The sequence below is a fragment of the Anneissia japonica genome, unplaced genomic scaffold, assembly GCF_011630105.1.
Source record: "Anneissia japonica isolate Jap-2015-1 unplaced genomic scaffold, ASM1163010v1 scaffold288030_len866700_cov218, whole genome shotgun sequence".
Lineage (NCBI taxonomy): Eukaryota > Metazoa > Echinodermata > Crinoidea > Comatulida > Comatulidae > Anneissia > Anneissia japonica.
The window spans coordinates 633,543-648,269 of NW_022728334.1; the positions used below are offsets into that span (position 1 = coordinate 633,543).

Consider the following 14,727-nt stretch of genomic DNA (forward strand, 5'->3'; position numbering starts at 1 on the left):
TATAGGTGGTCATTTATTACTATATAAACTGTTGCTGCAATGCCTACCATCTACTTGAAATGTTCGTGTTGTGTTTGACTCATGCTTTTACCATTGATATTACCATTGATATTAAAAGTGATGGCTGCACTTGATGAATGCATTAATTTTACCTATTTTCACATCATTTCTTAATTTGCTTATTCCCCAGTTATTTTTTCGGCAAAAGGTTGGTAGTTTCCGTATTCATTCTTTTAGACTTCATGGTGATGGGCTATAAAAACTATTAATAATTGGATTACTGTACTAGAATAGAATTCACATTATTTTTTTTAACACTTACTACGGTGGTTGAATGCATGTTACAAACGGTATAGATAGCATTTGTTTCTGTACGTATTGGAAAAGATGCTTTTACATTTGGTGAAATGCACTTGCTACTGGTGTGGTGAGATAAAGTAGTTAAAAGCACATATTGCTGGTGGTTAGTCCTTGTAACAAGAGATGAAAAACACTGCAGGTGGTGGAAAGTACATAGTATACACATTGTGAATGCACTTGTTGCAGGTAGTGAAAAGCACTTGTTTCAAGTGGTGAATAGCACTTGTTACAGGTGGTGAAAAAAGCTTGTTTCAGGTGGTGAATAGCAATTTTTACAGGTGATAAAAACCACTTGTTACAGTTGGTGAATTGTACTTGTTGCAGGGGGTGATAAATAATTGTTACAGGTGGTGGATAGCACTTGTTAAAGATGGTGAAAAGTACTTGTTACAAGTGGTGAATAGCACTTGTTACAGGTGGTGAATAGCACGTGTTACAGGTGGTGAATGCACAATTGTTGCATGTGGTGAAAAATACTTGTTACAAGTGTGTAAATAGTACTTGTTACAGGTGGTGAATAGCACTTGTTACAGGTGGTGAATAGTATATGTTACAGGTGGTGAATAGCACTTGTTACAGGTTTAGAAGTGGTGAATAACACTTGTTACAGGTGCTGAATAGCATTTGTAATATAGGTGGTGAAAAGCACTTGTTACATGTAGTGAAACTACTACAGGTGGTAAAAACATTTCTACATATTCAAATGACAAATATATTCCTAAGCCACTAATGAACTAACATGGTATATAATATGCCATTTGTTTCAAATTATTCTTTTAGAGATATATATACTTTTGTATATGTTGTTTAGAATAACATGGGTTTGTAATCATAATATTTAGTGCTATGCCATACAATTAAATATACAGGAAACATTCGCAACTAGAGAATGGGTGTGGTATATAGTTTAGCTAGGTAAACATCTTATTCAAAGTTCATATTTTGTTTTGGTATCACCTTTTGTTTTCATTCCATTTTAATTATTGATTTTACCATTTTAATTTTTTTTTCTTTCCATGTGTTTAATTTTGTTTTTTCCTTGTACTTTTATTGTTACCCTTCATCAGTAGTGATAAATGGCTAAGCAGAAGAAACAGCCATAGAAAAAATGGTTGCAAAATGTGAGTACAAAAATGTCAAAGCAAAAAAAATGCATTTGAATTTAAACATAGCATACTGTAGTGCATAGTTTCTTTTTCACTTTAATTGCACTTTACATAACAAGGCATTCCTATATATTGTATTACATCATCAGTTAAACTGATATGTAGCAAGGCATACTGTACCTAGTACTATAACTACACCATCATGTAGCAAGACATTCCTTTATAGTGCTGCACCATCGTGTAGCAAGTCATCCCCATGCAGTATTATACCGTCATCTAGCAAGGCATCTCTATAAAGTTCTATATACTGTACCATCATGTGGCAAGGCGTCGCTATGTAATACTACACCATCATGTATCATTTACTATAAAGATACTAATTGTGTACAAGGCATCTCTATACAGTACATACAGTCAATATATTATTTTGTAGCAAGGCTTTACTTATGGCTATGGATTGGCCTATCTTTCAATCATGGTCGTAGATTGAAATTCCTCTCGAATATGGCGCCATTTTTAGAATGGAAAAAATGATATGATTAATACTGAATGAAAAGTACTATTAACTGGAGCTATAGAACTGGAGACACTATGGGGTGTCGAAACTCGTGTTTCGACACTATGGGGTGTCGAAACACGAGTTCCCTGGATCCCAGTGCTTATCGTTAGAATTGAACCAGTATTTATATGAATCCAGTCTGCCCCTAACCTTCAGCGAAGCTATACAGTACAGTACTTACATTATCATGTAGCAAAGCATCCCTATAACAGTACTATACCGTCATAATGCAAAGTGCCATGTATCATCATGTAGCAAGGCATTTCAATACACTAGTCTACACCATCATGTACCAAGTTATCCCTATATAGTACACCACCATGTAGCAAGTTAATTCTATATGGTGTGGCTTTGATGTAGTACTGTATAACTCATCTTGTAAGACATCCCTTTTCAGTAGTTAATACAGTATACCACAAGAGCAACAGCACTTAAAGACAAGAAACTTTATACATTTTTGGCTATCCCTACCTCTGTCATAATTCAGTTTTTTTTGTATATAGATATTTAGTTATCAATACCAGCTAGGTCTATCATGTCTTTTAACAAGATATGAATTTATTAGGCCTAATTATTATTTTTTTCCACATCCATCTCCAAGTACACTTATTAATTTAATGGTGGATCTATGTGATGCTCTGTAAACTGAAGTCCTGTTCACATTGAATTAAGGGTTTTACTCAACCAAGGTCAAATTGTACTGCTGTTTGCACTTGGATGTAAACATGCATTAGGTTTCATCTCATGTTTATTATCACATTGAGTTTCTAATTATCTTTGTTCTTTCTGTGTTATTGAAATATTCAAACCACTTTTAAAATCTAATCTGTTTGGCCACAACATCTTCCACCATCTTCTTAACCAGCCAAAAATTATTAACTATCACTGCTTTCATTTATTATTATGTATGTAAAAATTTGGCACTGCAATGCTAGTATCTTCATTAATTAATAACTATTCAAAAGTACAGTAAATACAATGAATTCGTCAACGATTTTCCACCTAACGGCAATCTCTGTTGACCAGTCACGACTGAGTTATTTATTGATTGAATTGGTAGATCCTCCCACGCATAATGCATAAGAAATCGTCTCAAATCTCAGCATCATTTTTACCGTGCTTAGCACTGTGCCTGTGATTTTGTTACCAGGTCGATTCCTTCATGCGTAAGGAGGATGTTCGCAAAGTAGCTCATGTTTCTGAATTATAATACTTCATTGGGCTTCACTAATTGGGATGACGTACAACATTAGCATATAAATAATTAGAACTATTGTTAAGCCATTCTTTCATGGGAATGACAATTCACTTGTGACTTAATCAATATGAATATAGTCTGTGAAATCTGTGTTAAATGATGAGTGAGTTTGCATTGTATGTTTATGCCTAAAAGAAACAGCTAAAGATTAATTAGTTTTCCCTTATGATTTTTTTCGTCACTCCTTTAACAGTAATATGTACAAAAGAGAGGAAGAAATTCTAGGTCAACACCTGGATCACAGACAATGCATGAAAAAAAAAAGATATGAAATTTAAATCATTTTAATATCGTAAATTTTCTTTGTAATATATGTTACACTGTATTGTCCTCACTTCGAAAGATCGGTACTTCAATGAAGATATTAACAAGTCTATTATTTCTGGAGTCTGCTCTGTGCTTGCGTCAAGACCATCTACTTGATGGAAACTGGCGCATAATAAGTATTGATAATAATAATAATTTATTCTACTGTTATTATTTAGCCAAACTTTATATTGTTATTTTCTAGCCAAAGTTTATTTTGTTATTTTCTAGCCTAACTTTATATTGCTAAAGCCGAACCAACCCCAAAACATGAAAATCCACTCGTCAGGATTTTTTTTTTTTTTTTGTACTACAAATATACTATTATTTTACTACACTAAGAGCCCAAAATAAAATTGTATGATGTATCAAAAGGTGATTTTTGAAGGTTTAATTAATAAATACGATATCAGCGTTCTGCAAATTTTGAGACAGACGACCCAGTTTGGAAATTCAGACATGTATCGTTGCCTACTGACCCCTTTTCCCTACATACCAATTTCAGAGAGCTAGCCCAGGCCCCTTTTGCATCATTTTGGAATTAGGATTTTAAATTTTGATCAATTATTTACATATGAATAAAAAAAGAATTATGTATGTAGATTTCAGTTTCATTCATAATTATTATTTAATAAATATTTTAAGAAAAAAAAGGGGGACTAAACAAAAAGTCAGTATTTAAATTTACCCAAACAAATGTTCACTATAATTTGGAGTCCATTCAGACCTGTCCATTATTAAAATGAGTTAAAATAATTTTTTTTTAAATTAATATGAGGCTTCCCATTTCAAAACCAGTGTACTGTCACAAATTGTTTCTCGCCATTTGACACAATCTTTTGCTATACATTGTACTATATTGAGTAAGAGATTTTGTTTATGTTTAGAAATATAACAGTGCAGTAATGTTTTTAAAATACACTTTTGAAATATTCACCAATTAATCTTTTTAAATCAATATATTTTGTAATATAAAATTTTATGCTTTTGTTCACTTTATGCTTGGGACATTTTTAGCATTCTCTTTTTTTTTTTATGTTTCTTTCATTAATTATTTATTTATTATTCTCATTATTTTAATTGCATGTTAACCATTTCCCTATTATATCAAAGATAATAAATAGCAGATAGAGTAGCTTCGCGATATATCAGAATGTCCGGTCGAAATGCATTGTGGGAGAATGGAAAGTAATTTTACTTCATCCGCGTGGTGGCGCTATATATCAATTACAAAGGCGCCGCTCAGGTTCATTTGTTTCCTTTAGTTTCTCCACTTCGTCAAATGGTCCAAATATTACTCCGCTTACAGGAAGGCGGATGTTCCATCAATTATGATAATGCGGAAGAACTTATTCTACTATTTAAGTTCTTTGATTATATAAAATTATTATTATCTAATAATTATTGTTATGATAATTTTTATTTATAATTCATCATCTTGTAATATAATTATTATTAATATTATTATTATTATTGTTATTATTACTATTATCTATTATTTTCATTACTTTGTGTTTAATATACTGTACAAATTACAATTGTTATTGTTGTTATTGAACATATTTATACAGGATAACATATCAGGACTGTGTAACAACCTGTTTTAATACACATGTGTTCCTGATTTGTGATACAAAATTATGCAAGATTATCTAAAATCAAAAATTCTAATGCAGAATACATTGAATTTTACTGTTATAATAATTTTTTTTTTTTTTAATAATAATTTTTCCATTATTTCTATGATTATTATACTACTACTACTACTACTACTATTATTGTTAGTATTATTATTATTATTAGCAATTATATACTGAAACCAGATACAATTTTTTGAAGATTATTATTATTATTATTATTATCATTTATTTTTTTTCTCCATCAATATTGTTAACACTATTTTGTTTATATATCACCTGAATGCTTCAGTGTGCATGGTTTGCTATCCACCTTTTAAATGTTGCCTATTTAAACTCAGCCTAATGGCTGACTTGTATATAGCCTCTATGGACAATTGGCATGTGACCTTTGGTATTCAAACTTAAAGTCAATCTATCATATCTTAACACATTTTAAATGAGTGAATATTTTAGCATTACTAAATGTGCACCTTAAACAACAGAAGTCTAGAAGCCTTATGCATGGGTTCCTCTTGCATTATGCTTGTGAATTGATGTCCTTCACACTATCGTATACAGCATAGCTTAACATGTACATTTTTTGATTTGTCAGCCAAACTGTAGTGTGGAATTAATTTAAAAGTTCCACCTTAAACCGTTTATAGTATGATATTTATAATAACTGCAAAATAGCTTCAAACCCAGGCTCGGGAGGAAAAATGTGTTTATGTTGTACAAGTGATACGAAAAACTTGGGTACAGTAAATTAGATACAGATTTTTTAAATATTTAAAACCTGGGTGAAAAGGTGGAGAAAAGAAAAGGTTAAGCCACTTTTTCCACCAATTTTTAAATATACAAATATTTTTTTAATATGGAAAAATAAACATAATTGGGTGTAAAAGGGCAGCATTAAGAAAGCTATTTATAATTTAAAAAAAAAAAATTTCATATATAAACAAATAATATTGTAAAAATTGGCAAAATTTATTTTGTTTTTAAAGCATCTTAATGATACTTTTATAGATGCCATCAAACAATCTGAAAATATTGAACTTTTAGAATACTTTCAATAGAATTAATGTTATGTACTATGCCTTACAGTAGTTCAGAATAAATTAATAAATTCAAAGTATTGTACCATAATATTCCATGCTCATGTGATAATTTATTCATCCTGTGCCCGCTGAAATATACACATCCTGACCTCTTTATTTGAGATTTGGCTGTGATACTGAATGCGACATATCACAAGTTGGACCCACATTTTACCGTACTGTGTTGTGATTTTTAATGCATTTTAACATGGCCAAAAGAAGGAATATTCATTTTTAGGCCTGCTTTAGGTAATAGCCCGGCTCCTGCTGATCTGCAATCATCTTAACTAATCTATGAAATTGTGTTTCAGTGTTTACTGGGATTATGCGATTTGTGTGAACCTGGATGACATCGTGTACCTACACTGCCACCAGCAACGTGAGTATCTGATTGGCTGATGTGATTATTTAGAGTGAGCCAGTACTTTAAGAGGAGATTGAAAGTCTTCAATCAGATGGAGACAGATTGCATAGAACTGCAAGAACATGGTTGGAAATTAATATCAAGTTTAAAAGTTGCGTAGACAGACTTCCGTAGTTAGGCTTAGTTGCTATGGAAATTTCGCATAATTATGCACGTATGGAAATAGACAAAAATAGTACGGAAATTTATTATACACCTGTAGGCCCAGACCCATAAATAAAGTCTGGAACAAATGACTTTTCCATCAGGATCTTTGGTTACATTGTCTCAGACATTAACTCATACAGTACTTGTCAGATTACTGATAAAGTTTTGTGAAAACTGAGAAAAAGTGGCCCGTAAATCTTCATCTTGTCCCGTTTGACATTTCACATTGAATTACAGACAGTCGGGCCCAAAGACGATCGGGTCCAGAACGATTGGGTCCATTGTCAGGAGGATCAGACCCAATCTGAAACTGGGCCTGATCATCCTGAAAAGTGACCCATAAATCTTCACTCTGTCCAGTTTAATTCTTTAGAACTCTTCAGCTGTACCTACAATTTTGAGCAATCCATATTTTGCATTTTGGCAAATTATTAGGTGCTACAGACATTTTTAACTTACAGAAATCTGAATACATAGTTAGGGAAATGCCTTTTACGAATTTGAGAAGTCTGCGAATACTGTTGGTTTACAAAATAATGGGGACCATTTTAAGATTTAATTTTGTACTGTAAAGTAATGAAATTAAATATATAAATCAATAATATTATCACTAATATTCAGTAATTAATTGGTACCAGTTAACATACTGATCAATTTATAATGATAAATTTCTTACATCGTCATTTTTCACCCTCATGCTGGTTTTCACAATTTAAAATTATTTTTCTGTTAACATACTGCTCATTAAATTGCTGACATCATCATTGTTGTCATAGTTATTGTCATGCTACAGTAAATTTCACTGTCTGTTTTAAAATTGTGTACCAGTTTACAAACTGCTCATTAAATTTATGACATTTTTAGTACCATTTCACACACACCTTAAGGTTTAGTAACCAACCAGTAATGAATTTTGATAGTCTTTATGTAGGGATCCCAACAATAATGTTCAGTATTCATATATTTATCAGCTTTAAATATCTGAGAAAATTTGTGGTAAAGCGCTTAGGATATTATTTCTCTTAGTCGATGGATTCATATTGACAACCTTGTACAGCACATGTAGGCTACATACGGCCCATTGGCTACACGCGTCTCCATACAAATTTTGTTGTGAGGCTCGAAACATATCAAAAACAATATGTGTGCAACTGCCTAATCTTGGCTAGAAACCCTGTATGTTAAAACTAGGCTTAAAGAGCTATAAAAGCAGTGCAAGAACTTTTTTAGAAGCACAATGTAAACATCACATTTTCACCATAAAATTTCAAAATTTTGCATGCATTAAACCATAAAATTCACATTAGGCCCTCCAATCCATTTTTATGCCCATGCCTGATATACAATATTTGAAATTGTCCACTCACTGATGAATTGCATATGAGCCATTTCAAAATAAGTGTTGAAGATTTGCATGGCGATTTGACAATTATAATTTATGCTTTCGGTAACCCATGTAGCATGCTACAAATCTCAATTGACTTTATTTGGTTCTGAGAAGTGTTATAATAATATAGAGATTTATACCGCGCATTTTGCCAAGGAATACAAGGGGCTGGCGATGTTGTTATTATAATACTCCTGGTCATCGGATCCATAATCAAACCAGCACAAAGTACAACCTCCTCCACTCCGTGGGGAGTATTCCTAGTTGTGCGTGCAATTTAATGAATACAGACTAATACTTGCACTGTTTGGATTGTAATTTCCCTAGTCATGAGTCATTTCACTATGCATTTTTAATTCACCTGTTTTTATCTATTCAGCGGATTGCGGTGGCACTCTTGTACTTGTGGGTCAAGACGGAGTCCAGTTCCCACCAATTCACTTCCCAAAGGGCGGTCATCTACTTGCCTTCCTCTCCTGCCTTGAAAATGGCCTTCTGCCCCGAGGCCAACTGGACCCACCGCTTTGGTCTCAGAGAGGGAAGGGGAAAATATTTCCGAAGCTGAAAAGAAAAACATCAAAGAACAGCATGAGTAAGGATTCAGTGGATGAACTGCCAGAGATTTCTGAAACGGAGGAGGCAACGGATTACGTCTTCAGGATAATCACGGCATTGAAACCTGAATTTGGTAAGTCAGTACATGGCTTGCACACCTGCAAATATGCCATGCTATCAAATTTTCTTTGACAAAAAACTGTTGTATGCCCATATGTAGTCATGACCTGCCTATATATGGTCATGATGTGATGTCGTCATGACCATATTTAGGCATATCACATGTTTTTTTCAAATAAAATTTGATAGTCGAGACAGGGCTTCATATATGTACACTCTTTGTGAGATAACGTGAAATTCAAAACTTCTTTATTCAAGTTCCGGATGAAGCTTTGGACCCAAAGAAGACAAAAGGTATGATGACGCTGCCATGGAGTCAGAAGGAACCAACATCAGGGATGAGGCATCGGCTGATAAGGCAACCAGAGTTATACACCTATTCACCAACCAGTCCTACAAGTACCTATTTACCGGGCACTTTAGATAGCATGCATATGTTTTCGTTACATTCTAGGTAAGGCCATGCTCATTTCACTGATTAACATTTATTTTAACCTAATACCTGGGTTGGACTTCCCTGAGCAGTTCCATGATTTCGTTTACCATTTTTTGCGGGAACCATCCTCATAAAGGGCTTTTATTTAATTATATTTTACATTGTATTAAGCACCGTTACAATAAGAATAAATTCATATATTTATGATTATGTAATAACTTTACAAATATACTTAATCATGTTGTATATGGTTTTGCTATTTATTTCGTACATCCCTTGAGCAAGCCCCATCTGTACTTTTGTTGGCCTACAACAAAAATATTCTTACCTTCCTTTTTTGTGCCTGTTCCTTAGATTGCTTATGTATTTGTTCACTGTTTCTCAATTGCCTGTAATTTTCTTGTGTATATTTCATTCATATCATTTGACCAAGTATTGCCATTTTTTCATATAATTTATGTGTACAATGTTTGTCCATGCATTTTACTGTCTGTATACCCATGCATTTTGTTGCATGTAATTAACCTGTGTGTCTAGCTATGTTGGCAATGAATTTTGACAAGCATTTCTATTTAATAATTTGATTTTACCCATCCCCATGTGTATATTCTTCTAGCCATGGAATTTATTATTACTATCCACTACTACAATATATACTGTAGATCAAGCTATTAAAATTCAGGCACATTTAATTAGTCTTCTGCTCCCCTCTAATCCTTATGATCGCCAGTATTTATCCTTCAACCATTCAATATGTAGTGGAGATGTGGCTTGATGGTTAAAGTGTTTGCCTTCCATCCAAGGATCCTGGGTTCAAATCCTGTGAAAACATAGGATTTTTTCTCAGGAATAAAAACACATCTCCACTCCCTAAGCCTCGTAATGAGACTTCGCTGATAAAGCATCATGTTATTTCATTTTAATGTAAGAGGGCTCTGGATATGCTGAAACTAGGGTAAACCTCTATAAATATGAGGAAAAAAAAGAAGTATATTATAGGTGTTTTGTTTATTTTCTTTTACCCATGTTTCTAAAAATCAAAACATGCATTTGAATGCACTCATATATGCTTCTTTAACAATGCCTGCTGAATTTGAGCCCTTAAGTTTGAATGGTTTAAGATTTTACGATATGCTTCTCTGTCAGATAGAGTATGGAGTAGTCAGTTCTATGTTCCATGTTTAGGCCGTCAATGACTGGAGCAAGTTTGTCTCCTTCTGAAATATCTGCCCTGCTACAGAGCTACCATAGTCAGTTTTTGCCATCTTAGGACTGAATTCTAGCCATGATTCATTCACAAATAATAAATATTACATTTACAGTGCATTCTTTATATACTTCTACTTCTAGAGTTACTGCTTTTAAAAAATACATTTAAAAGTAGTATGGCCGAAAGATTTCTTTTGCTTTGACCCCTAACCAATTTATTTAGCCAACTTATGCATTTTACATGCACATCTATATTATGTATTGCATAGTTAAAATTTGATCAGACGCTTGACCTTTGATCTTAGATCCTCCATCAGATTGTTGTGTGACACGATGAAGAAGCAGATCATATCCAGAGCGTTCTACGGATGTAAGTCAAATCAGAACATACATTTTGAAAGTGGGATGGGAATTGGGATGGAACAAGATAAGCGAGACATATTTTTTAAGTCTGTCATTATTAGATATTATATTATTGAATGTGAAATATTTTGTTTTGTATGACACCTTTACTTAAAGTTAAAGGTAATATATTAAATGTCACATGTTCAGTAAAGTGGAAGTGACATTTGACTGAGAACATGAGTACACTATTTACCTTAAGTGCAATATGGAAGCTATTGTGACATTAAAACATATCATTTTATATCACCATTAAGAGCTTTTCTCTGTAAAAAGTAAAAATACTGTTATCAGCTTTCAACTAAATATTGGAATAAGAAATAATTTTCCTCAATGATTCAAGCTCGGTTTCCATAGAATCGCTCACCCTCTCGGTCACAGTCGCTGATAGTTTTCAGGAAGGTTGAACCTAGTTCAAATTTGCCAATTGCATTGCAGATGAAATCAGGGTGCATTGCTTGCTGCCATGACGCAATCGGGAAGCTTAACAGGAATTTAAAAATACTATTCCTATAGCTTATTTGCCAGTAATTTTAAAAATTGCCATAGTAAGATGTTATTAAATGCCTTTTTTGCTCAATCTTTGGGTTATTTTTAATTGCTAACTTAGGTGGCATGCATTTCAATACTTGGAGTATGTATTCTACTTTTTTAACTTACCTGGTCTTTTAAATAAGTATTTTTAAGTTTTATTTTAAATTTTAATAATAAATAATATCTTAAAATTGCGAGTCTTTTTTTTTTTCCAATTTTGTGAGTGGTAGTATATCATATTCCATTGTCATCTTCTGAGGCTGGCTTTTTTTCCCCGCAGGGATTGCACATTGCCGGCATTTACGAACTGTGCGGACCCACCTGTCAGGCTTGGTAAATGCGGTCATTATACCGAGCAACGGAGCTGAATGCGGGCTTACTGTCGACAAATGGAAAGAGCTGAATAGCTCTGGAATGGTAATCATTCAAATTTATGCAAATTAATGTATTAATTTAATATATTAATAGATGTCTGTATATTAATAGCAGAAATTTACAACGTGCCAGTTCCCTAGATGGTTTTCGGAAATTAAGAAAGCTTTAGTTGGCTTTCTAGTACTGTACCAAGTAGGCCGTGCATTCAATTTACCATATTCTTTTGATAATTATTTTTTTTAACAATTTTAAACTGAGTCCTAGTTATAATTCATTTGATGTTCCATGTCATGTACTCATTTAGTATATTGACTTGATGGATGTTTGACAATCTCTATTCTATATATATATATATATATTTATAACTGCTGCGTAAGGCCTTTTCATAGTTTGTTTTTGTCTGCTTCTAATTTTTTGTATACTAATGGAAAGAGAATTTCAACTTTTTGTAAGATTTTTTCTGAACATTGCTATCGTGGTTTCTTTTATTTAAAAATAGAAATAACAACATTTTATAAATCAACTAAAACAAATTTTTAAAATCAATATTTTTAAATGATAATATTTATAGTGTACAGTGTTTGGTAATGGGTAGAAACTTTCATTTTAAGTCCTGTTCGCATTAATTTTCAACAATACGAAGCATAATGTTTATTTTTTTTAGTTCAATATAGAAAAAAATATGGAAAAGACTACCATATTGACAATTTACATGTAAGATACATCTTTATTTGCATTATTAGCTTTTAGATTCAGCAGAAGTGATGCGGTTGGTTTACTATGGTGGCGTTGAGCATGAGATCAGAATAGAGGTAACTCAAAACATAAAAATTTTAAAATTACAAATTAGCACCACATTTATATAGTTTGTACAATACAATATGCATTTTGTGGGGTTTAAATCATTTGAATGCTATTTAGTTCTTTAGCAACCACCTTGGCATTTAATTATGATTACATAATAGGTGATTTTTAAATATGTTTTGTCATCATTGAGTTAAGAAGTTTTAACTTGTTTGAATAAACCACACACACAACAAAAATACACATTATTTTCATGTAGAGCCCTGCTTCATAGATACATCTGAACGTATCTCATAATTTTGTAGGACGGTTATGTATTTGACTTGAGTTTTACCAAAGTCTGTATTTTTTTGTTAGAAACATTCTTGCAACCCTTAGAAATGTTTTGCCAACCCAAATTTGGGTCGCGACCCATATTTTGATAAGCAGGGATGTAGAATACAGATGTTAAATCTAAACAAGAATTAAACATAATTTCAAAATTGATCAAAAACATTTTTTTAAGTAATAAAATGATTTATCTGAGGAAATTGTATGCATTATTGGCAATAAATAAATGTATTTTTAATTTTCAATTAAAAGCTGTAATTTAGTTTAATATCTGAAGTCAGTAGTTAAAATGTTACTGTACATCTCAGTTTTCAAGATTTTCAACTGTACACAACCAGGTTTTCTTTAAAGATGTATTGTCCCTTGCTAATGTCAAAAAATCATAAAAAATAATTTTGAAATTAACTTGGTCATATTACAATAGCATACAAATTATTAACTTGTGCATAAAAATTATTGAATTTAAAAATGTGTACCCTGATTGTTAAACTAAAAAATTATAATAAAAATAATAAAACACTTCCAGTGACTGGAAGTGTTTCTATCATTTTTCACTGTAAACTGATGGGTAGACATTTTTTAAATACACTAATTTCTGTGTTCAAGTTGATAACTTTTATGTTATTTCAAAATGGGCAAGTTAATTTCAAAAAATATTTTTATGATTTTTTTGGTATTTAGCATGGGACAATACATCTTTAAACTATTAAGCAAATCCCATATATCACTCTTTTAATAATAGTGAGTTTTATATGTGATTATTATGAATACTGTTTTGTTGTTTTTGCAGGTTTGGCCATACTTATTAGAGCACTATCAATATGGCTGGACAGAAGAACAAAGAAATGCAGCTGATGATGAAGTTAGAGTAACTTATGAAGAGATTATGTCCAAGTGGATGGCAGTGGAAGCAATTATCAAGCAAAGAGACAAGGACAACCAGTTGGCAAAGTTGTCTTCTGAGAACAGCTCTGATGGTCAGATCCCTTTGACTGGACGTGAGCCTAGCCTTGACAGCGAGGTTTTTGAGATAGAAGAGGTCAGTGAAGAAATTATTGATGGCAGTGCACTACCTGTAGATGACCCTCAAGAGACAGAGAGGTTACGAGAGTTTGCTAAGAAGGAGGACTATGTAGTGATTCGATGTCGGAGGCAAGAGACACTTGAAACAGAGCGAGGTAGAAGTATGAGTGACTTCTCTGACAAGGGTGAAGGTGGTAGCGCAGAGGGATCTCCACATGGAAGCGATGAAGGATTCGGAGATATGAGTAACAAAGGTTTTGAAAACCACAGGCGGATGTCAAAACTGAGGGAAGAGGAAGAAGAACAACAAAAAGCCATGGTAGAGAATGAAGATGACAATGGGCTTCAAAAGGATTCTCTGATTAAAGTCCTGATGCTTGGAGCTTCCCAGCAAAGTCAAGATGAGGATTTCAGTGGTATAGCAGGGGAAGGAGTTGAAGAGAAAGAGGATGTTGGTGATGGTCTTGACATCCCATCTTCTGACCAACTTGGAGTCAACAGCTTCATACCAGCATCACCAGCATCTTCAGTTGGTGGAGTCTATGCTGTAAGATGCCATTCTATATCAACTAACAGAATTGTTGTTTGGAAATATAAGATACTGATATATATACATATATATAAAAAAGATATAAAATAAAAGAAATATAAAGAAATAAAATAATATAAAGAAATA

At 32.7% G+C, this 14,727-nt stretch overlaps 1 protein-coding gene across 1 annotated transcript in view; it reads left to right on the plus strand.

Moving 5' to 3' along the window:
* LOC117114078 (small G protein signaling modulator 1-like) overlaps positions 1-14,727 on the plus strand; it is a gene marked incomplete at its 5' end in the record, with an annotated part of 53,566 nt that overhangs the window by 32,252 nt on the left and 6,587 nt on the right. Inside the window, 9 exon segments of the mRNA XM_033257618.1 lie at positions 191-208; positions 1,428-1,481; positions 6,617-6,684; positions 8,643-8,951; positions 9,197-9,392; positions 10,889-10,953; positions 11,800-11,936; positions 12,638-12,706; positions 13,819-14,598. Of these exon segments, the coding sequence (XP_033113509.1) occupies positions 191-208; positions 1,428-1,481; positions 6,617-6,684; positions 8,643-8,951; positions 9,197-9,392; positions 10,889-10,953; positions 11,800-11,936; positions 12,638-12,706; positions 13,819-14,598 (1,696 nt within the window).